At 46.3% G+C, this 23,181-nt stretch overlaps 2 protein-coding genes and 1 pseudogene across 2 annotated transcripts; 1 reads left to right on the top strand and 2 right to left on the bottom strand.

Annotated features, from left to right (window-relative positions):
* Positions 1-7,206: 7,206 nt before the first annotated feature.
* LOC133890083 (uncharacterized) lies at positions 7,207-9,321 on the top strand (annotated as a pseudogene).
* Positions 9,322-9,923: 602 nt separating this feature from the next.
* On the bottom strand, positions 9,924-10,860 carry LOC133890395 (uncharacterized). Its single transcript, XM_062330780.1, has 2 exons — positions 10,614-10,860; positions 9,924-10,276 (listed from the first exon to the last, which is right to left on the bottom strand). Exons 1-2 carry the CDS (start codon positions 10,858-10,860, stop codon positions 9,924-9,926), a joined length of 600 nt encoding a protein of 199 aa, XP_062186764.1.
* A 9,278-nt stretch (positions 10,861-20,138) lies between these two features.
* Positions 20,139-22,516, bottom strand: LOC133889970 (anaphase-promoting complex subunit 13-like). Its single transcript, XM_062330397.1, has 4 exons — positions 22,322-22,516; positions 22,182-22,244; positions 20,980-21,055; positions 20,139-20,380 (listed from the first exon to the last, which is right to left on the bottom strand). The coding sequence occupies exons 1-3, from the start codon at positions 22,413-22,415 to the stop codon at positions 20,994-20,996; spliced, it is 219 nt and encodes a 72-aa protein (XP_062186381.1). The 5' UTR covers positions 22,416-22,516; the 3' UTR covers positions 20,139-20,380; positions 20,980-20,993.
* Positions 22,517-23,181: the final 665 nt, after the last annotated feature.

Here is a 23,181-nt window from a genome sequence, read left to right as displayed (position 1 = left end):
ACCGACATACTACGATTATACCTAGGAAATCAGCTAGCCCTTTGTTCTTTTGCTGGTCTGCATGTAGCTTTACGACAGAACAGATGGTCCATCCATGCCCTTTCGATTCTTTGCTTCCGTTGGCGTTTTCCTTTTCCTTTTCCTTTGTGAAATAATATTGCTCAAGATGCTCGAGAAACAGCCGCTGGGAGGCTGAAACTGCGTGCTGAAACAAGAGTATTACCTTAGCTTAAAGAAAAAGGAATGTATCAGATCCGAGCGAAGATGAACCTCCCACACCAACTGTGTATTAGCACAAAGAATTTCAGATCGCATTTACACTTGTGACGCCTCATTTTAAGAATATTTTTTCAGTGTGCCTGGCACTCTGGCCTGTTTTCATTCGAACTGGAAAAGGAAGTGAAAGTAAAATTTTACCCTCTCCATTGCTGTTTTCTACAGCATATCGTGATTCGTGATGGAACATCAGCTACACAAAAAATTTCTCTTCCGTGTGGGTAGCTGTTGCCTACGCTGCTATGCACATGGACGCTGCGCAGGGCAGGGCAGGGCTGCTGCACCACTCGAGCAAGCTAGGCGAGGCGGAGGCAACAAGCCACCAGTGTCTGCCTGGCTGTCTGCCTATGGAGGAGAGCTCCTGCCTTCTGCTGATGCTTCTGCCGCTGCTGAGCTGATCCGTCAAAATCATTGGCTTCTCTCCATTTTTCTTTTCGACCGAGATAGAAGAAGAGGAGTACCCTGTTCTAACGAGCAAGTATCATCTTAGAACATGTATTAGAGCATCTCTAATTGAATTCTCTTTTTCCACCCTCAACTTATTTTTTAGCAAAAAAAGTTCAAACCCTCTCCAACTAATCCCTCATCTGGCTCCCTATTTTTAAGGACTCTCTTCTTAGTATCACTCGATCTTCAGATATAGGGACTCTCTGTCCCTCAACGAACGCTCCTTCACGCCGGCACATACATCTCCTTCATGCCACAGCAGGTTCATTCTTCTCCCCCTTCCTCTTTCATTTTGAGGTGGATTTGTGGTCAAAGGTGGTGTTTTCCCGGATCTGAGAGAGAGGGCAGTGGTAGAGGGGGAGACGATACCGAAGGTCCCCGGTGGCCCCGGATCCAGCACTCCCTAGCCGTCCGCCCGTTGGTGCCGCCATACTGCTTGCCGATCGCCTGTGCGCAACGCCCTCCCGCGTCGTCGGCTGGCTCGCGCTCGCACGGCAACGCGCCTGCCAGCTCGCTCACGCTCACGCAGCGCCGCCCGCACGTAGGGCCCTCCTGCACCGCTCCCGGATCCGTCGTTGGCCCAGCTGCATGCACGCCCAGGATCCGTCGCTCGATTGGTTGCACGCACACAGGCCCTTCCCGCATGGCGCCGCTCGCCCGCCCACGCTGGCCTGACCGCTGTGATGCTCTATGTTGTAGGGGAAGAATGAGATAATTGGAGAGAGAATGAGAGAATGGGAGACAGAGAGAGGGCACATTTTAATATTAGAAATTTTGCAATGCTAGAAATTGGTTAACTGCATGTTTTGCAATGCTAGAAATTAGTATCATGATGCAATTGTTGTTATGCAGGTGCTGGTTACAACACTAGATGGTTTTTTTTGGAATTGATGAGTGAGCAAAACATTGAAAAAAATGGATCGTATTGGGATGATAGTCAATTTACAAGCACTCCTGAGGAGCAACAATTGCCACATGTAGAAGCTGATGCGTCCAAAAAAGCAAAACATGCCAGATTAAAAAAATTCAATGTAAAAGAAGACAACATGTTGGTGTTGGCGTGGCTAGAAGTTAGTTTGGATGCTATACAAGGGAATGAACAATCTCGTGCTATGTATTGCCAAAGAACTATTGATTATTTTCACGAGCACAAAGACTTTACATCTGATCGTAATTCCAATTCTCTCCAGCACCGTTGGTCTGTCATACTAGAAGGTGTTAACCAGTTTTGTAGATGTTATATCCAGATTCAAAGCAAGAGGCAAAGCAAGATGATAGAGCAAGATAAGGTATAATGTTCTCTTCTTTATTTGATTGTCATTGCATATGTTGGTGCAAGTCTAATAAGACGTATTTATATATGTAGATAATGCATGCATGTGAATTGTATAAGTCAAAAGATCCGAAGGGCATATCGTTCATATTGTTGCATTGTTGGAATATCTTGCAACACAAGCAAAAGTGGAAGGATACGTGCGTCCAGAAAAAACAGAAGACATCTATTACTGGAAGTCCGTCTTCCACTCCTAGGACCAACGAGAGTCATAAAGAAGATGATGGCGAGGGTTATACTTCAGAGCCTATGGTTAGGCCAGGAGGTAGGAAGGCATAGAAAGAGCAACAACAGTGAGGTAAAAATCATGTCTCTCTTGGAGATAATCTTTACATTGAAACGTTGGAAAACATGTGGGCTAAGAAGAAAGAGGTAAATGCCTTGAAAGAGGTTGCAAAAAATGAGCGTTATGAACAGTGGCGGAGCTAGGAAGAGACATAGAGGGGGGTTGTTGGGCTGGTGCTGATGATAGGTGGACTACTGGACTGGTGCTGGACTGACTAAACTAGTGCTGGGCTGGTACTGAGTTGCTAGGCTCCTTGTGTTACATGGGCTGGACCTGTGTTGTAGCACCCCCAGCACGGGTCCTGGATCCGCCCCTGGTTATGATGAGAGACTTGCACTTAAGAAAAAAAAAGATTGAATTGAAGGAACAAGATATTACGTTAAGGAGAAGGGTTGTAGATGATGAATATGGATCTTAGCGGTATGAGTGAGCAACAACGACTATACTATACAAGCTTGCAGGATGAGATCATTGCTCGGCGGTTTAGCACAGGCTCGAGTTAAGCTCCTTCATATATCGAACTTTAAGTATTTTGTTTGTACTTTAAGTATGTTATGAATTTTTAGTGTGTTCTACGAACTCTATGTTAGTTGTATGAGCGATGTTGTTGTGTGATGAAAAAATTGCATACATTATCATACGTTATTACAACTGCATACATACTTAAAAACATTACATGATAGGTATTGACTATATTATTACAAGTACATACGTAATTAAAAATAGTACATGATAGGTTGCGACTATATTAGTACAACTACATACACTATACCCCTCCATATTTTTTCCATAGGTGCTCAACTAGATCATTGCAAAGTTGTGAGTGAGTTTCCCTATTGGTAATGACTTGATGAGTTCGAAGAAACTCTTGTAGTCCAGGCATAGGATGATGAGAAATTGTCACAACTTCTCCTATCCCATTGAAATGGTTGTCACCTCCTGCATCTCGTTATCTTCAACGATCATATTATGCATGATGATACAAGTTGTCATGATTTGTTCTAGTGTGTCTTGATCCTAAAATCATGCTGGTCCACAAACAATGGCAAAACGAGCATGCAGAACTCCAAAGGCTCGTTCCACCTCCTTCTTCACTGTTGCTTGTGCTTTCGTAAAATATTTCCTCTTATTCCCATATGGAGATGATATTAGCTTCACAAATGTCTTTCATTGAGGTTATATGCCATGTACAAGATAATATCATATTTGTATAATTATGACCATTGATAGTGTAGTTCACTTCTGGAGCGTGCTCTTCAGCTAGCTTTGCAAACAAATGAGAACGGTGAAGAATATTAATATCATTGTGAGACTCTGGTAAACCAAAGAAGGCATGCCAAATTCAAAGATCTTGTGAAGCAACGACTTCTAGAATAATGGTGGGCTCATGCACATGGGCGGTAAACTGACCTTGCCATGTTGCAGGGCAATTCTTCCACTTCTAATGCATGCAATCTATGCTCCCAAGCATGCCGGAAAACCCCATTTGCTCTCTAATTTTAAGTAATCTAGTTGTATCATTATCATTTGGGGATCTAAGGTACTCATCACCGAAGACTTCAATAATAACTTTCACAAACCTTTTAAGACTCTCTATAGTGGTACTTTCTCCAATCCGAATATAATCATCGGTAGCATCTGCTGCTACTCCATAAGTTAGCATCCTAAATGTTGCGGTTATCTTCTACAAAGGAGATAACCCAAAACATCTGTTTCTATCTCTTTTATGCACAAAATAATCATTATGTTGTTCTACAGCTTACAGAATGCGAAGAATTAGAGAACGAGCCATTCTAAACCTGAAGAAAGAAATAAGAATCAACCGAACCCAAGAGGATGAAACAAAATGACGAACAAACAAAAATAGACCATTTACAAACCCGCGATGAAAGAAAGTTTGATCGTAGGTAGGAGCATCTGAAAAGTAGTCTTCTTATAGCCTCTAATGCCCGGGTTCTCTGTTGCGGTTGATATACTGACATCCAGGCACGAAACCGCCAGGTCGTGCAGCATTCATAAGCTCATATTGAGTGTGTGCTTGGTGTAGTATAGTAAGAATGAGTTCGTCATCATAATCCTCCTCCGACGATGAATCTAAGAGAAAATGATGACTCATTTCAGCCATAGAGGGAACTACAAGGGAGTGAGACTTGGTGAATGGCAGCCAGAGGACTAGCTTGGTGAATGGCTACCCGTTGGTAAAAAGTAGCCGTTACGAAAAAATAGTTGTTACAAAAAAGAGTAGCCATTGGAAAAAGCAGTTGAAAAAAAGTAACCGTTGGAAAAAAAATAGTCATTGAAAAAACTAGTCGTTGGGAACAGATTGTTAGAAATGTAGCTATTAGAATTAATTTTGCAGTTACATGATAGTAGTAAAATACAGGTGAATGAAATATAGCGGGTCAAATTTAGGGGGTCGGTTGGAACGCCTAGAGAAATATGGGATCAGTCTGGATAGGGAGAATCCCTATAAGAAAATATATGGGGTCAAATATAGGGGACTAGTTGGAGATGCTCTTAGTACACTCGGTGTACTTTAACCATATTTAACAATGTATGTCATTTTGAACCATATATTTTACACTGATATTTCAATTTGCACCATGTTTAAGGATTCGGCTTTTAACTATGCTCATGTGACAAACATTTCTATCCACTTAGCTCCATAGATTCAACGGGGAAGATGGACTGCTCATTCATGCCCAGTTTTCTTCCTCTTTGTTCATTCTTTCTTCCATGCTTACTCCTTTGGTTTGAAGTTGTTAGAGCCGTCTCTCCGTATCGGCCTATAGAGTCTAAGTACCGCCGCTGGCAAACTTTGGCATCTGCTTGTATTCCTCGTTGATGTCACCACCTCAAGTCATCGCCTACACGGACACTCCTCTCTGGCTATGTCTACTTCATCGCCGTCACTCCTCAAGTTGCCACCTGCACCGTTACACCACCCCCACCATGTCTACCTCGGTCGGAGGGTGAACTCCTATCGCAGGGATCCAGAGGGACCCCTTTTTGAGATTCGGCTGGGGGGATGATTCTGAATATGTTTGCGGAAAAAATAAATGGATGTAAATGCAATGGTAGGGGGGATGGAATGATCTAATGCAGAATGCAGTAAATGCACTGAAGGGATTTTTAGACAGGTTCGGGCCGCACTGAGCGTAATACCCTACTCCTGTGTGGATGCTATAAATGCCCTGAGAATATCTCTCAGGGATGTTACCGGTTACAAGAATGTTTGTCTATCCTAGAGCTTCGGGCTCCTTGTTCTTCGGTGGTCTCAGCTTCTGTGTTCCAGAGTTTCTCAATCTCTCAGAGTGCCGTACTGAGCGCTGGAGAGCTGGATCTGACCAACCTTGTCCGTGCCCGCCGGCGGTAGCGTGCCCTGAAAGGGAGGGCACGAGTTCCAAGGCGCCATAAATAGGAAAGCAGTCATTATGGGTTGCTGTGCGAAGTGATGAGGGGGGGGGGTTGAAAACACGCCCCCCGCCCGGTCTCGGACGTCATGATGGCGTTCCGTAACGGGCGCCGCGAAGAGGGCCCACCGGGCAGCCACCGAGCGGCCCGGCGTGCCCGTTCGGTCTTGTACGCCTGCCACAACAGGGTGGCAGGCGGAGCGCCTCGGGCCTCGCGATGTTATTCCGAGGCGCGCTGAATGACGCGGGATGGGACCCGGGCATTAAATATCCCCACGCCCTTCTGCCAGGATGCGGCAGGGACTGACACTGAGCGTGGCAAGAGCAGTTGGAGGTGACAGGCCACGCGCCCTCTTAAATGCGGCATCGAGCCTTTCTCTGGCCGACACCTCACCGCTGGACCCCTGTGGGGGCCACCGACGAAGGACTTCTTGGGCCGTCGGGGAACCGAGTGCTCGGGGGTCACTGTTCACATCCCCGAGCACTCTCTCCCGGAAACGCCATCTCTTGGTCCTCGGGGAACCAAGTGCTTGGGGGCCACTGTTCACGGCCCCGAGCACTTTCTCCCGGAATTGACTGTTCAGATCCTCGGGGAACCGAGTGCTCGGGGGCCACTGTTCACGACCCCGAGCACTCTCTCCTGGAATTGACTGTTCGAATCCTCGGGGAACCGAGTGCTCGGGGGCCGCTGTTCGCAGCCCTGAGCACTCTCTCGCGGAACTACTTTTCTTGGGTCCTCGGGGTACTAGGGTGCTCGGGGGCCACTGTTCATAACCCCGTGCACTCTTTTCCTGGCACTTGGCCTTCGCAGATCATCGGGGAACTCGGATACTCGGGGACCACTGTTCATAGCCCCGAGCGCACTCTCCCGGGACTTAGTCTTTTCGTACCTTGCGGAGATGATCCCCGCGGGAGGGCGTCGCGTGGCGGATTGCTGACCTAGCCTCGGGATTCGGGGACCTCTGGTTCCTGATTCATCGACAACCTTGCTGTCACTTATTTCCACAATGCTATGTCCCTAGTCGATGCAACAAACATGTATTAGAGGGTCAGAGTACAGGTATGATGGCTTTACGGTTGAATACGTTGAGCTAAGGATCTAAAGTGGATGGAACTATTCTTCACGTGAGCATTATAAAAGACATATTCTTTAAACATGATACAAATTAAAATATTAGCATAAAATATATAATTAAAAGTAACATTTGTTGTTAAAGGTAGTTCAAAGTGCACCAATTACACTAATATGCGGTTCCAAGCGAAATTTGCTATATTCCAAATTATTCACGCAAGAGCCCAAGTAATCGGGCTGGGCTATTCTTTTTAGAGAGATGTGGGCTAATAGTTGGACCACGAGCCATTTATCGGTCCAATCTGGCCCACTTGCAGATCTCTTGAGCCCGGCCCATCCCTTCCCTTCCATCTGCCGCAATCCTCGCGGTTGCGGGAGGACGAGGCCGCCCTTGTCCCGCTCCAACTTGATCTCTTCCTTCTCTTCTCTCTTTCCCTCCCCTGTTCCTTTCCCTCGCCATGACGCGCGTCTCCCCAGCTGCTCCCGGCGCCCAAGCAACCGCGGCGGCGGCGTCCACGGCGCGCGAGCGCGATGACCAGGCAAGCACGTTAGTACGCGTGCGGTACCCTCTATTCCCTTCAGTTCCGCGTGACGTAAGTGGTGGTTTGATCGGAGGATGGGTGGGTGTGGTTCTTGGTTTAGCTCGCGGGCGGTGGGTTCGCTGGGCATGCGCGGATACGCGGAGGCGCCGAGCCGCGGGGGAGATGGAGGTGAAGGGCCCGAGCGGATCGCTGGGGGAGAAGAACACGCGCAGCTGGTCCTGACGATGCCGCCACCGCCGGCGGTGGCTGCGACGGCGGCAGAGGTGAGCACGGCGGGTGTGTCTGTGCCTGTGCCTGTGCCTGTGCCTGTGCAGAGGAGGTCGTGGACGAGGTCGACGTCGTCCATCCCGTGGGTGAGGCTTGTGGTTGGATCGGTGCTCCTAATTCTGCTGGGCTACGTGTTCATCAAATGGGGCCTTCCCTTTGTCTCCGAGAAGGTGATATTTTTATCTGATCTTAAGGGCTTGTTTCATTGTTTGAGTAGGCATGAAATTAGACGCAATCCCTTCGGATTGGTAGGGAAATTAGTTCATTTTCTATTCGCAAAAAAATCTTCATTTTCTCTCCCAGTCCGAAGGGATTGTGCCTAGTCCCATCAATTGAAACAATTTTCACATACGAATTATCAATTAGATGTGTTATCGCGCATATCATGTAGTTAATTGAAGTTTTTGTGAAGAATTCCCAAATTTATACAGTAGATTGTATTTAAGTTTTCCATATCGGTATCATCAAAATGGTGTTCCATTGGTGCGCACATAGCTGAAGTGAACAAATGGTAATCTGGACGATAGATGAGGCTAACTACTAAATATGTTTTCTACGTCTCATATTGTAGGTGCTCATGCCGATTATTCAATGGGAAGCAAAATCTTTTGCACGTCCCGTGCTAGCGGTCGTGATCATCACTTCTCTAGCACTGTTCCCGGTGGTGTTCCTGCCTTCTGGTCCAGCAATGTGGCTAACAGGAATAATTTTCGGCTACGGTTTCGGCTTCTTGATCATCATGGCTGGGATCACCATCGGCATGTCGATACCGTATGGGATCGGCTCATTGTTTCGTGAACGCCTAAATGTAATGTTTCTAAATCCAGTTGACTTCTATATATGCAGTGCTCAATGTCCTGAATCATAATTTGCTACTCCTCTGCTCTCGTCTGTTTGTCAACATACAGGGCTGGTTAGAAAAGAAATGGCCACGGCAGATTGCTCTGATTAAACTGGCTGGTGAAGGGAGCTGGCTTCAACAATTCCGGGTGATTGCATTGTTAAGAATCTCACCATTCCCATATGCAATGCTTAACTATGCTGTAACTGTCACCGAGATGAAGTTCGGCCCTTACATATGTGGTTCAGTTGTTGGAATGGTACCTGATGTGTTCGTCAACATCTATAGGTTAGATTCAGACCTCCACAGTAATAACTTAGTGATTACTTGAAATATATTTAGTTGATATCATGATAATAGTTTCACAATGGACTGCAACTTAAACAGAAGCAATAGCATGGTAGCTGCTCAACAGTTAGCAACTGCACTAGCAACTACTCCAAATTTATCATGATCTTCGTATTTTGTGGTACTTTTGTGCAGCGGACGGCTGATACGCACATTGGCAGAGCTGAGTTATCGCAAGCATCGAATGACAACAGTGGAAATAATATACAACATTGTATCTATTATTCTCTCCGTTGTCTTTGCGGTTGGATTTACGATATATGCAAGAAGAGCTCTGGATGACATGGAAAGTTCAGAAGGCATCTGCCCTGAACCTGTTGCTGTCCCTGCTGGCTCGGCTGAGTTCAGAAGTAACCATCAACTGCACGTTCTGTACCAATAGATGTTGTTTAATGATGTATACATGTAAGGTTTAACTGCTTTAAAGTTCCAATCATGTACATACACCACACTAGATTAGTAGAGGAGAAATGTGAAGTAAGCGAAGTTTATGGGATGACCTACTGCTGCTTTCTGCTTTGCGTGTGACTGTTGCTTCTCTAATATCCTGATGCTGCTAAGCAATTGCTCTTCAGACATGCATATTGTGCGATGGACTCAACCAATTTTGTCTTCTATTATCAGGCAGGCAGGCAGGCAGGCATGCCATGTGACTACCGGCCACCTATCGTTTGAGAGCTTGAAATGGAAATTGGGTGCCTATTGATATGCCATTGGCTTGTTAATTTGTTCACGATGGTGCGTGTATATAACCATCAACCATGCCAATTCAAATGGTTAGTTAAGGATGTTCAATTGCTCGTGGCAAACAAAATTAAGAGCCCAGACGTACAGCAGGGCCTCTTCATCATCTTTTTCTTTTCAAAACTGAATCGCAAGTTGCCTTAGTTAAATGTATGCAAAGTACTTGGAGAGTACAATACAGTCTTGCAAGCTAGCTAGCTAGCCATGTGCATGCATGGCGAACTATCAGAAGCAGCCTTAGATGATTACTACATGGGAGAGTTGTTGGTACGAGACTTCCCACTGCAGCTTACGATCAGCCATGCATTCGTCAATCGACGTGGCCGGCGTCGGCCGGCCGGCTTGTGATCTTGATCAGCACGGGGAGCCGGTGCCGGAGCCACCGGCGGAGAGGCTCCTCTCGAGGTAGAAAGCCCGCAGCCTGGCGTTCCAGCCGGTGCTCGCGGAGTGGTACAGCACGGGGAGCCCCCACTGCGAGGAGAGCACGATGGCGGGGCAGTCGGCCGCCGCGTCCACCGCGCTCGCCGCCATCGACAGCCGCCGCACCAGCTCAGCGAACAGCGCGACCACCCGCCGCGCGGGAACCAGGAACACCAGCCGCATCAGCCGCAGCCGCAGCCGCAGCAGCTTCTTGCCGCTGGCGGTTGCCTTCCACCTCCCCGCCGCCTTGCAGCCCCTCCTCCGTGTCAGGATCGCTTGCCGATCACCTAGAGCGTCAACTCCGATTTCACACACGAACACACGCGAGAATTGGAGAAAATATGCACAAACACAAGTCTTTTGTGCTGTCCGACTGGAGCAGCGTTTTCTGTACATTGCTTCGCTATTTAAACAAAACCAGCTAAAGAAACTGATGAGCACTTATTCCACATTATGACCTGCACTACGTGTGGGTATTAAGCACCAGATTGATGGCAGGAAACTGGAGAAAAGAAACTGAAAAACGCTTCAACAAATGACTAAAAAAACTGACGCACACTAAAGCAAATTAACTCTCAGGAGAACGTGCGAGGATTAAGTGACATTGTGCCCCCTAATACTTGCCTGTGCCTAGTTCACCAGGAATCTCAACGCCGATCTTCGCGCACTGCTCCATGAACTTGACACTGCCAAGCGGCTTCGTGAGAATGTCCGCGAGCTGATCCTCTGTACGAGTGTACCCGAGGATGATTTTCCCTCTATCAACGCACTCCCGGATGAAGTAAAATCGAGTGTCGATGTGCTTGCTCCGGTCGTGAAAGACGGGATTCTTGATCAAAGCAATCGTGGACATACTATCCACGTTGAGCATCGGGGCACCGGACTATGAGCCGAGGAGGTCACTCAACATTCACGCCAACCAAATACCCTGACACGTCGTGGTAGCCGCAGCGATATACTCCGCCTCGCAGGACGATAGTGCCACCACCCACTGTTTCTGTAATTGCTAGTGATGAGGTTTCCTCCAAGAAAGAAGAACACTCATGTGGTTCCCCTCCGGTTGTCGACGTCCTCGGCCATGTCACTATCACTGAAGCCGATCAAGACTAGCCCGTCGTCTCCCTTCTTTGTGTAGTGAACACCATAGTTACGCGTCCTATGACATACAGTAATATGTGCTTCACCTCAGTCACGTGTTCTTCATACGGTTCCTCCATGAACCGACTAGCGTAGCCCACCGCATAAGCAATGTTCGGGCGCGTGTTTACCAAGTAGCGAATACTACCGATGGTGCTTCGGTAGAACGTGGCGTCTACCAACGGGCTTTAGCTTGACTTGCTGAGCTTCAATCGAGCCTCCATGGGCATCAAGCGGTTGTTGTGGTCAAGTCAATTGGCACAGTGAGATACCGTTCGATTCTTACTTCACTTCAATGCCGAGGTAGTAGGATAACAACCTGAGGTCACTTATCTTTAACTTGTTCATCATCTAGGCCTTGAAAGTGTGAATGTCGTCGACCTCAGTGCCTGTGATGATGAGATCGTCAACATACACTCTGATGACCACCTGTCGTGTGTCATTGCCGTGAGTGTACACCGCATGGTCGGAGAGCAGAAAGGGTAGCGTCGAGCTTGGCGTTCCACACGCTGGGTGCCTGACGTAGGTCGTACAGCGCCTTGTTCTTGCTGTCGTCGACGATGAACCCAGGCGGCTAAGCCACATACACCTCCTCGGTTAGGGTCCCGTTCAGGAACCCGCTCTTTACGTCCATGTGATGAACCTGCCAGCCTTTGTGTGCCGCCATAGCAAGCAGTGCATGAACCGACTCCATCCGTCACAGCAAGTAGTGCACGAACCGACTTCATGCGCGCCACTGGAGCGAAGACTTCATCGAAGTCGATGCTGGTTCGCTGCACGTACCCCTTGGCAACGAGTCGTGCCTTGTGCTTGACGATGGTGCCATGTTCATCATGCTTGACCTTGGAGACCCACTTGAGCCCGATCGGTCGATGGCCAGCAGGAGGGTCGACAAGCTCCCATGTGTCGTTGTCCTTGATTGATTTCATCTTTTCAAGCATCGCTTTTGGCCAATACTCCTCATGTTCAGCCTCGTGGAACAAGGCTGGCTCATCTGCCATGGTGAAGAGTAGCTCGCGCGGCATGAGCCTGCGGGGTGAGACTGGCCCGAGGACGTTGTCGATGGTGCGAAACCGGAGTGTAGCATCGTCGTGGTCGATGTCGAGGTACTCCTCTAGGTTTGCCAGCGGCGATGCGGACTTCATTACGCTTGGCGCCGCATGTGTCCATGTTCACCGCGCTTGGTGTTGTTGCAAGCACGTTGTCTGGCGGTTATGGAGACTCCTGGTGGCTAGCCATGTCATCGATCTTTGCCGCCCTTGGTTCATACACCGTAGTGCACTCCACAGTGAATGGCTCCCATGTGCTCACCGCATCAACCTCACCATGGCCGCTCCAGTCCCACTGTGCTGCCTCGTCGAAGATGACGTCGTGCGTCATGTGCACGCACTTGCTAATGGGGTCATACACTCGGTACGCCTTGGAGCTGCTTTCATAGCTGTCGGTGAATCAGGAACCAGGGGTCCCCGAATCCCGAGGCCATGCCAGCAATCTGCCATGGGGCGCCTTCCCGCGGGGTTCATCTCCGCGAGGTACGAGAAGACTAAGTCCCAGGAGGGGGTGCTCGGGACCATGAATAGTGGTCCCCGAGTACCCGAGTTCCCCGATAATCTGCGAAGACCAAGTGCCGGGAAGAGAGTGCTCGGGGTCATGAACAGTGGCCCCCGAGCACCCGAGTACCTCGAGGACCCAAGGAAGGTAGTTCCGGGAGAGAGTGCTCGGGGCTGCGAACAGCGGCCCCCGAGCACTCGGTTCCCCGAGGATCCGAACAATCAATTCCGGGAGAGAGTGCTCGGGGCCGTGAACAGTGGCCCCCGAGCACTCGGTTCCCCGAGGACCAAGAGATGGCGTTTCCGGGAGAGAGTGCTCGAGGATGTGAACAGTGACCCCCGAGCACTCGGTTCCCCGACGGCCCAAGAAGTCCTTCATCGGTGGCCCCCACAGAGGTCCAGTGATGAGGTGTCAGCCAGTGAAAGGCCCGATGCCGCATTTAAGAGGGCGCGTGCCACGCTCGGTGTCAGTCCCTGCCACATCCTGGCGGAAGGGCGTGGGGACATTTAATGCACGGGTCCCATCCCGCGTCATCCGGCGCGCTTCGGGATAGCTTCGTGAGGCCCGAGGTGCCCCGCCTGCCGCCCTGCTGTGGTAGGCGTACAAGACCGAACGGGCACGCCGGGCCGCTCGGTGGCTGCCCGGTGGGCCCTCTCCGCGGCGCCCATTACGGAATGCCATCATGACGTCCGAGACCGGGCGGGGGGCGCGTTTTCAACCCCGTCGTCACTTCGCGTAGCAGCCCATAATGACTGATTTTCCATTTATGGCGCCTCGGAACTTGTGCCCTCCCTTTCGGGGCACGCTACCACCGGTGAGTATTTAAAAGAGCCAGCGAGCACGGACAAAAATAAGGGACTCTCAGAGGTTAAAAGGCTCGGATACACATTCTCAGAGGCCGAAGAATCCAGAACGAAGACAGAAAAACACCTCAGTACAAGCACAGAAGCTGAAACCATCGAAGAACAAGGAGCCCGAAGCTCTAGGATAGACAAACATTCTTGTAATCAGCAACATTCCTGAGAGGCATTCCCAGGGCATTTATAGCATCCACACAGGAGTAGGGTATTACGCTCAGTGCGGCCCGAACCTGTCTAAAAATTCCTCCAGTGCATTTATTGCATTCTGCATTCGATCCTTCGATCTCACCTGCCATCACATTTACACCCATTTATTTCTCCCGCAAACATATTCAGAATCATCCCCCCGGCCGAATCTCAAAAAAGGGTCCATCTGGATCCCTGCGACAGGAGTTCACCCTCCGACAATAGCCGACAAAGACCATCGGGCTGCTATGGTCGTCCAGTTTCTTCAGGTGGGGCTTCATGTTCTTGATATGTGTGATGCAGCCAAAAGTGCGAAAGAAGTGCACTGCTAGCCGCATGGCATGCCAAGCCTCGTATGGAGTCTTGTCATCGATGCTCCGAGTTGGTGCACGATTGAGGATGAAGATGGCGGTGGAGACGGCCACACCCCAGAATGTTTTGAGGAGGCCCTTTACCTTTAGCATGCTTCGGACCATGGCGACCACTGTTTGATTACGACGCTCAAAGACTCTATTTTGTTGCAAAGAATGGGGAGTTGTGAGCTGTCGTTGCATGCCGTGCTCGGCATAGTATTCATCGAATTCCATCTAAGTGAACTCGCCGCCACAGTCGGTGCGGATTACCTTTAGCTTCCTTCCCGACTCCACCTCTGCCATGGCCTGGAACCACCTGATCGCCATTGTAGCTTGGTCCTTGCTCACGAGGAGACTGAGCCACATGTAGCGGCTCAAGTCATCCACCAGCAGCAGGAATTAGCGGTTGCCGCTTGGCATCATTGGCGTGATCGGCCTGCAGAGATCGTTGTGCACAAGGTCGAGGACGTGCTCCACATGATACTTCACCAGTTTGGGGGAAGGATGCTCGCCTCTGCTTCCTGGTGAGGCAGCCATCACAGACTTGATCAATGTGATCAATCCGCAGCAGCCCTCGCACCATGGCCTGCTTGGAGAGCTTGCGCAGGGACTGAAAGCCGAGGTGCCTGTATCTCGCGTGTCAGTGCCATGCCTCCTCTGAGCCTCTTGCCGATAGACACACCGGTCGCACAATGTCGAGGCTGAGCATGTATAGCCTACTGGGGGAGAGCCTCACTGTCACCAGCAGTTGTCGATCTGAGTCCCAGATCTGCAGGACGCTGTTGTCGACCAGCACCTGGCAACCATTCTCGTCGAGTTGGTTGATGCTGATGATGTTTGTGGTGAGCCGATGAATGAAGTACACCCCTGTGAGCGCGCGGTGCTCATCGGTCTTGCAGGCAAACGAGATCATGCCACACCCCTCGATGTTGACGATGGAGTTGTCGTCGAACTTGGCGATGCGTCAGCTTCCAGAGTCGATCTCGGAGAAGGCAGCATGCGACCCGGTCATGTAGTTTGTAGCACTGGTGTCAAGGTACCACATCTGATCGTCGCGGTCCTCCTCTCGATCCAACTATGCAAATACTTTCGCCTCGACCAGCTGCGGAGTGGACATGGCGAGCGATGCAACATAAGCCTTGGCCATCAAAAGCGTGGGCTCATCGTCGTCGCCCTATGTCAGGTGGGCCTTAGCACGCTTCGACTTGCTACGGCAATCCTTAGCCTAATGGCCAAATCTGCCATAATCTTGACATTTGTCCCGACCACCACTTGGGCCGGACATGATGGCGTTGCCGTCACGCAGCCTGTTGCTGCGACCGCACCCATGGTTTTTGCCATGATGACGATGGGAGCCGCCATTGCCGCAGCTACTGGATCCTCCCTCGTCATCGCGCTTCTTCATACGAGCTAGCCACTCCTCCTTAGTGAGCAGTAGCTTATACCCACCATTACCACCTGAAGAACCGAGCTTGTACCTCTGCTTCACAGCAGGTCGCAAGCGACCGATCACCTCCTCACCTACTGAGGAGGAAGCATGGAGAGCTTATATATAGGTGTGGCACGCGAGGGAGGAGAGGAATCATATCATTGCGAGGCGTGGCACATGGAGCAAATCGTCCCCGAGCGCGCCAATTTGGAAGGAAGGGGCAGCGACCGATCGAGCGGCACCTATGGCCGGCCTGATTGCCTTTGACACATGCTTTCCACCATCAGCGTCATAAAACTAGCATATGCAAACATCCTACTTCTCCGCAGCCAATGAAACCCCCTGAGCCCCCTAACAATTTTTTGCCATGGACGAGGGAAAGGAGGAAGAAAAAAAGAGAGAAGAAGAGGAGGAAGTAGAGAGAGACAGAGGTAGATAGCCTCACTATCTGACTCCTCTGCATGCCACTGAGCGTACGCATGCACTCTCTCTTCGTGCATGATTCCTCCCTGCTTGACAGTGTGTAAGCTGCCCCAGCTCCCTTAGTTTATTTTGGATATGGGTGCATGCATATAAATGATCTCTATCGTTTTTTTTCTTTGGGTTGAAAATGATCTCTATCATTAACAATTTATTATCATCCTAACTCAGCAATAACACTCGGATTATGAGCACATTGGAACCATACGGGTTTGAGTGCGAGTTAGTACAGTTTTTTCTATGTTTTAAACATGATCTGAACCGGATGCTGTCAAAGCTGTGGCGCATTCTCCGTCACCAACATGATCTTCTTGGACCGACCAGACACCAGTGTGCGTTCGATCAGTAGGAGCTAGCAATAACATGGCGTACCACAAAAGCATATTCTTTTCCATACGCACGATGATTGAAACGATAATTACAAGATCAGTTCGCAGTTTGTTACACGTAATCTTCAGCCTTTTCCATTGCGGCAGTCCAAAGAAACCACTGCCTTCCGCCAAAACGAGAGCCTGGCATCGTCGCGGACGTACTTGGAGCATAAACAACAGCTGCGAGAAACTGTAGGGAGATTCTCACAAATAATCAGCAAGAGCACACCATGATTTCCATACAAATGCAAGGCATGATAAGGTGAAGGCGTATGTATGGTTATGTTTTATCGTTAACCCATCATGTGCCATCATGAGCGAAGCATAAGAAAAAGGTTGCTAGAGGCCAAGGGAAATCATGGCCAATGATTGGGAAATGGCCGGCTGTGACGATTGGTTATAGTTTTAGTAATGGCACGATGCAACTTTGACAGCTACAGTGTTAAACCTAACATGCCCTTTGACAGGACGCAAGTTGCGCTGTCGATGGAAACCGATCGAGAAGAAGAATACTGTGAAGCTGCAAGCAAGCTGCTGAGCCAGTGGTCAGTGTGTGCCTCTCTGTAAAAGGTGTGGAGAACAGATACACATGCCGTACGAGTTACAACACATGACATGAAGGGGTAGCACTCGCGAATTTTTTTTAACATTACTTTTTACGGATGTTACAGAAATAATATTGAAAATAAAGAAATTCTAAAAATAATATCTATTCGTCCAACAGTTTGATGAAAACACTATTTTGATCAAACCATATGACGAAAATAGGTGACGTGTACCTGACAACAGTTTAGGGTCTCCGGCGCCAGCTTCGAGGCTATTTTCGTCAAACCGTTGGACGAAAATTAATTATCGTTAAACAGTACATAAAAAATTAATTTTCGCCAAATTGGTGACAGAAAACTTATTTTTGTCAAACGCTTGAGCAAAAAATCCCCGTGAGCTCTACGTGAACCCTATCTCCTACGTTGGAATGGACAAATTTTTTTCTTCTGTCAACAAAATATTATATCTCTTTTTATTTTACAATTAAACTTATTTCTTATACGGAATGAAAATATGTAAAATAAATCATAGAATCGTTTGTCCGACAATAGGACACAACTGATAAAAATTACATGGGAGGCTATAATAAGTAGTTGTAAGCATATGCAACATAGAATCCAGTACAGAGGTTACATACGCTGATTAACATTACATGTGATATGATATTTTTCGTCGTATGAATAGACCCTAACCATAAAGAGTTGACGACAATAAACATTGGTATATACGGTACATCTAAAGAGTAACTTAATAGCGTGCCGTTGCTAAACCTAACATGTCTTAAGAAAAGAAAATATGTCGGGTTATAATATATGCTCTCTACTAAGTGCACCTAGAATATTTTTCCTTTCTCAGAGCATTGGTGACCGTCGCCCTAGCACGACAGACCCTCTCTCGCTTCCTTTCTCTCTCTGCTTCGCGTGCTTCAGTCACGACGAGTTCATCCGCTGCCTTCCTCATGCGCTCCTCCTCCTGACACTTCTGCTGTAGTTCCTCATGTTGTTGCCCATACTCCCGGCGTTCATACGCTTCTCTCCTCCACCGCATGCTCATGTCGACCCACCGCTTTTGGTGCTCTTTTTTTTTTCCATGTCGAGCCATTCCATGAAGTCGCAGATAGGTGGAGGAGACTGGACAAATGAAACAAGAAGGAAGATTAGTAAGACAATGCATTAAATCATATGAAAAATACCACATAAGTGATCTATGTCGCTATATCGGTGGATACTCATACGATCCATATCGAGGCTTATCATACTAGTAGTTGACACACATAAAGAAGCGAATGCCATACGTATAGGATATGTCTTGGGACTCGCGAAGCCTACAAAGATCACAACAGAAGTACATCAGCGGTTCGACCCCCTGAGGGATGAAAAGCCCCTAATATTTCTTAGGTGAGCTTGGTGGAGTTGAGATAGACATTGCAGTTGACAAAGTTGATGAAAGAGTGATCTATCCATGGATAAGAGTGGGGTTATTTATAATAAATAAGGGCTGACGCATGAACTGAGTACACAGGCTTGACTGGAGGTTGGAGCATATGATTCCCTATGAAAACTGAAAAAGTTGCAGCATTGATACTTAGCAGAGATTCCTTGTAGAAGTTGTTGCTTAGTGTGGTCATTTTATTATGTAAAAGTTCAGCAAGTAGTTATTATTGCCTCTGCATGTACGACAGGGAATCCAATGAAATCATTAGGCTTAAAAAACATATTGGTAGAAGATAAATTCCGATCATTTTATTGAAGAAAGTAAAGTACATCACATAAAGGTCATCATAAGCATTTATTATCTGTCTGTGGCTATAATATATAAGACAATATATATCGACTCGTACCCTACTCATACACAATCTTCGACAAGATACAATGATATGTAATACTCCACCACTAAACGAAGTATGGCTTATGGAAAGACAGATTACCGAGTGCAAGAAAATATCTACTAGGATGGTGGAAAAGATGAATGTTTCTCATCCAGATATTCTCGTTGGCTGTTCCCACCATAGTAATATAGCATAATAAGATAGTAGCATCATAGTAACTAAACTACTCCGTAAACTAGCAGTCTGAACTAATGAAATAAAAAGCTAAAATTTCAAATATCATTTGATACTAAGAGTCTTGCAAATTTTCAAATACATAATAATCATTGATTTTTAAAATTTTAACATAAATACTCCGGTGTTGCATTGCTTTTTGAATGCTCAATTTGTTTTATGTTGCAAACCACTAGTCCTAAGTTAAAATAATCCAATAAATATCGTATTTCAATTTAAAACACATATTACTATAATCCAATAATACAATCCTACATATATCATCTTAACTAGAGTATTGAGATCTAATATTTGTACGCACATATATTTATTTTCTTAACCTAATACCCAAAATAACCTAATACAACGATTTGTACCTAAAATCAACATTTATAAAAAAAATTCTTTCTAATCCCTAATTAAATCTACATATAGATAAAACAGTAGACATACATCTAAATATAAAATTAAAAAAATTATCTTACTCTTCTTCTTCCTCCCCCTTCTCCTCCTTCTCCATTCTTCCTCTTCTCTTCTCCTCTCTACTCGCACGGTCACTCTTTGCTCACACCGTCACGTTTGGGCAGCGAAATGAGATGAGTTCACATATACAAATGCAGGGGTGAGGGTCACAGAGTTTTCGATTACCCGTTTGGCCAAAATTAATTTTTCGTCTACGGTTTGACGATAATTAATTTTCGTCCAACGGTTTGCCAAAAATAGCCTCGAAACTGCCGTCGAGACCCCTAACTTGCCGCCAAGGAAATATCATCTATTTTCGTCATACGGTTTGACAAAAATAGTACTTTCGCCGTACGATTGGGAAAAAGTTATTTTCACCGAACCGTTGAACGAATAAGTATTATTTTTAAAATTTCTTCATTTTCAGTATTATTTTTGTAATATCCGTAAAAAAGTAATATTAAAAAAAATTCTAGCACTTGCAGTGCAAGTGTGCAGCATGTGGCACGGGAGTAGTACAAATCAAAGGAGGCTTAGCATGTGGCTGCACAGGATCCATGTAGAACAAGAAGTTAACAACCACAGTTTGGAATGGAATGCAAGTGTAATAAAACATTCCTTATGCTAGGTTATGAAAAACTAGCGATTGAACATCAGCTTCAAAAGCACAATGCCAGAAAGTCACCAATATGTTACCACAAGGTTCAGCGCCATCATGCAGCACCTGGAGTACTTGCATAACTAAATTGCTGTCATCAATTCATCATCACCATAGAATTTATAACAGGCTAACACAAGGTTCAACGCCATCATGCAGCCAATATCTGGAACACTTGCATAGGTTTTAAATGTGGCCACAACAAACTACAGTTCAAACCAGATATTAAATTAAGTTCAGGTGAACATTTGCGCAGCGCAGAAGCCATGATGCACCACGCTTAGGCCCTCGGCATAGAATCTCCATATCTGGAGGCACTGCAACTCATACCAAATTAAGCATAGATTTATCAACATACCAGCTCAAATGCGACGGATAGTGCTCTATATGCATCTGTCCTCCATAAATCTCAGCATCAGATAATTTTCTACACAGAACTCATCATGCTTGAATTCAATGTTAACTGGTTTTGCTATGATTGTTGCATTTTAATACGTGCAAAACAGTGATGGTATTCAACTTGGCTTGCATTGTGCTCATTCCCATTGATATCTGATCCCCATTAAACTAGCATAAAACATTAAACAATTGGATCTATGGCCAAAAATAAGAGAACGTACTACAGACATGCATGAATTTCAGTTTCAGGACATATCGACCTCTCGACTCTTGAGTTTCAAAACAGATTATTTATATCCTTTGTTTATGACAGCTTTCAAATCGTATAAAGCAATTATATTTTTGATTGAGTGAACAAGAAAGTATCTTGTGGGCAATCCAACTTCAGATCTAAAAAAACATATAATATGTACCGCCCCAGACTAGAGATTTATTTTAACAAGATTTTAGGGTGCGCCCTAAATAAGTGTAATCTTGCATCATTTCAGTCTGTAGACAAGCTAGCAGTAACGTTTACCTTGTCATGAGAGATCAGAGATTTTCCAAGGCAAAATCACGCCATACATCCCCTTGTGCTGGTTGGCTTTCCTGATCTGTTAGGTATTTAGAGCATCATATCAGAAAAGTTAGAATCTGCTCTAGGAAGTGACACTTACTAAAATGGTGCCTTAAGATTGTAAAACATTTTAATTATATTTTTCAGGAATGTACCGCCAGCATTTTACAAGTGCCTAACAATTGATACTTTTCAAGGTATGAGTTTCTTAATATAAATATGGAAGTATGTGGACTGCAGAGAGAATTTTATTGAGGAAAGTAAAAGAGATTTTAATTTGCATTTGAAACTGTCTTCTCTTCTCAAATCAGAAGGCCCGGTGGGCTTCTTAATTGTTCAATTGAAATAAGTCGTATGGATCAGCATGCTAAATGAAACCATAAGCTACAGTCAGTCTTGAGCCAAGTACTTGACTAATAGTTTCCTAGACACTATAAATTACAACATCCACACTCTACACCCTCCAGTGCTTGCTGTTCAGTTGTGTATATGATTTTACTTTCCTTTCAGGAAGTTGCGAAGGAAAAGAAGCAGCATACCCCTTAAACTATAGCCTGCATAACAAATGGAATTTGCAACTAGAAGTGGCCAAAGAGTATCATGCTCACTAAATCCTACATAAGTCTGTTTCAACCGGATCTTAACCTAAAAGATAGAATGTCTAATGACTATATAAATATATTTTAGTTGTTTATGTGAATATTTTTTAGTCGATTATATGAATAACAAGACATTGCTATACATCCTAATAAGTGCATGTTCTTCCACATTCAAGCAAAACAGATATAACCAAAAAAGAACTATCTGGGCATTGGAAATCTTCACACGATATAGTTCCCATGGGAAATTTTATTCGAGGGGAACCTATTTATCTATGTCCACGGGAAATGCTGGGAGTTTTTGCATTTTGTTCAATAAATTTCTTGATCTAGCTTACAGTTTAGCCAACAGAAGGATTGACCTAGCACTGCGGTTCAGAACCACGCCTATGGCCTAACTCCGATCCATTACTTCGAGTTTGCATTCGGCATCTGACTACGCGCATCCGGAGGCTGCCTCTCGGTTCTCTCCTCGCGCAGATCGGAACCAGAACGCATTGCGACACTACGGACTGAGCAAGAGAGGAAGGGATATGTAGGTAGGCAGATAGAGAGCGAGCGTACTGGCCGGCGCTGGATCCTCGGCGTCCTCGGTCTTGACGGCCATGGACGGCGGCACGGGGATGTCTGCAAAAACCAGAGCGGAGGGCGTTAGCACGGTGAGGGGATGGATCGCGAGAAAGGTGAGGGAGGGAGGCACGCACCGTCGGCAGGGAGGGAGTCGCGCATCCACTGCTCGTCGACGATGTCGATGAGGACGCCCAGGCTCAGGCCCTGCTCCTGCTCCAGCCCGCCCATCTCCTCCTCCTCTTCCCCGTCCACGCTCTGCTCTCTCTCTCTCTCTCTCTCTCTCTCTCTCCTCGGCAATGGCGGCGGCTCGGGTGTCCGCACTTCGCACTTCGCACTCGGAGTCAGGGGGATTTTTTATAAAAATAAAAAAAATCGGAGTCAGGGAGTAAAAATAATAAAATATTCGGAGTCAGGGAGTAAATGGGCCGGGTATGGGCCTGTTGACCTGTGGGCTGTAAACCTTGCCTGTTTAACTAGGGCCCTATAGGTAGTTCAGTAAAGGCTGGAGGCCTGCTGGAGCTCCAGAATTGGACTATGGGCCTGATTTGGACTTGCACTCTAAATATATTTTACTTCCGGTCATAAATACATGTTATTTTTTAAAATATTTAGTTAAACTTTCAAAATTTTGATTAACAATAGTTTTTAAAATATTTAGTTTAGAAATATTAAAATCATATGTATAGATTTGTCTTTAAAATGTTTTCATAATATCAGTCTAAATTCTCAAAACTACGAAATTTTAACAAACTTTTTCAAAGAAAATAAAAGAGTTTTAAAAAATAAAAATGTGTGTTTTTATGTATATACACATATATGTGAGTATGTGTGCTATATGTATAAATACATATATACATTAGGGCTATTTTATTTTGCTTGTAAAAGAATATATATATATATATATATATATATATGAGTACATATCTCTTTGTTGATTGTTGAGTGATTGTGTGAGCTAATATATAATTTTTATATGTGGTATATATATTGTATG

The sequence above is a fragment of the Phragmites australis genome, chromosome 14 (assembly GCF_958298935.1).
Source record: "Phragmites australis chromosome 14, lpPhrAust1.1, whole genome shotgun sequence".
NCBI classification, from domain to species: Eukaryota; Viridiplantae; Streptophyta; class Magnoliopsida; order Poales; family Poaceae; genus Phragmites; species Phragmites australis.
Note: the sequence above shows the minus strand (reverse complement) of the source record. Positions and strands in the feature narration are given on the sequence as shown.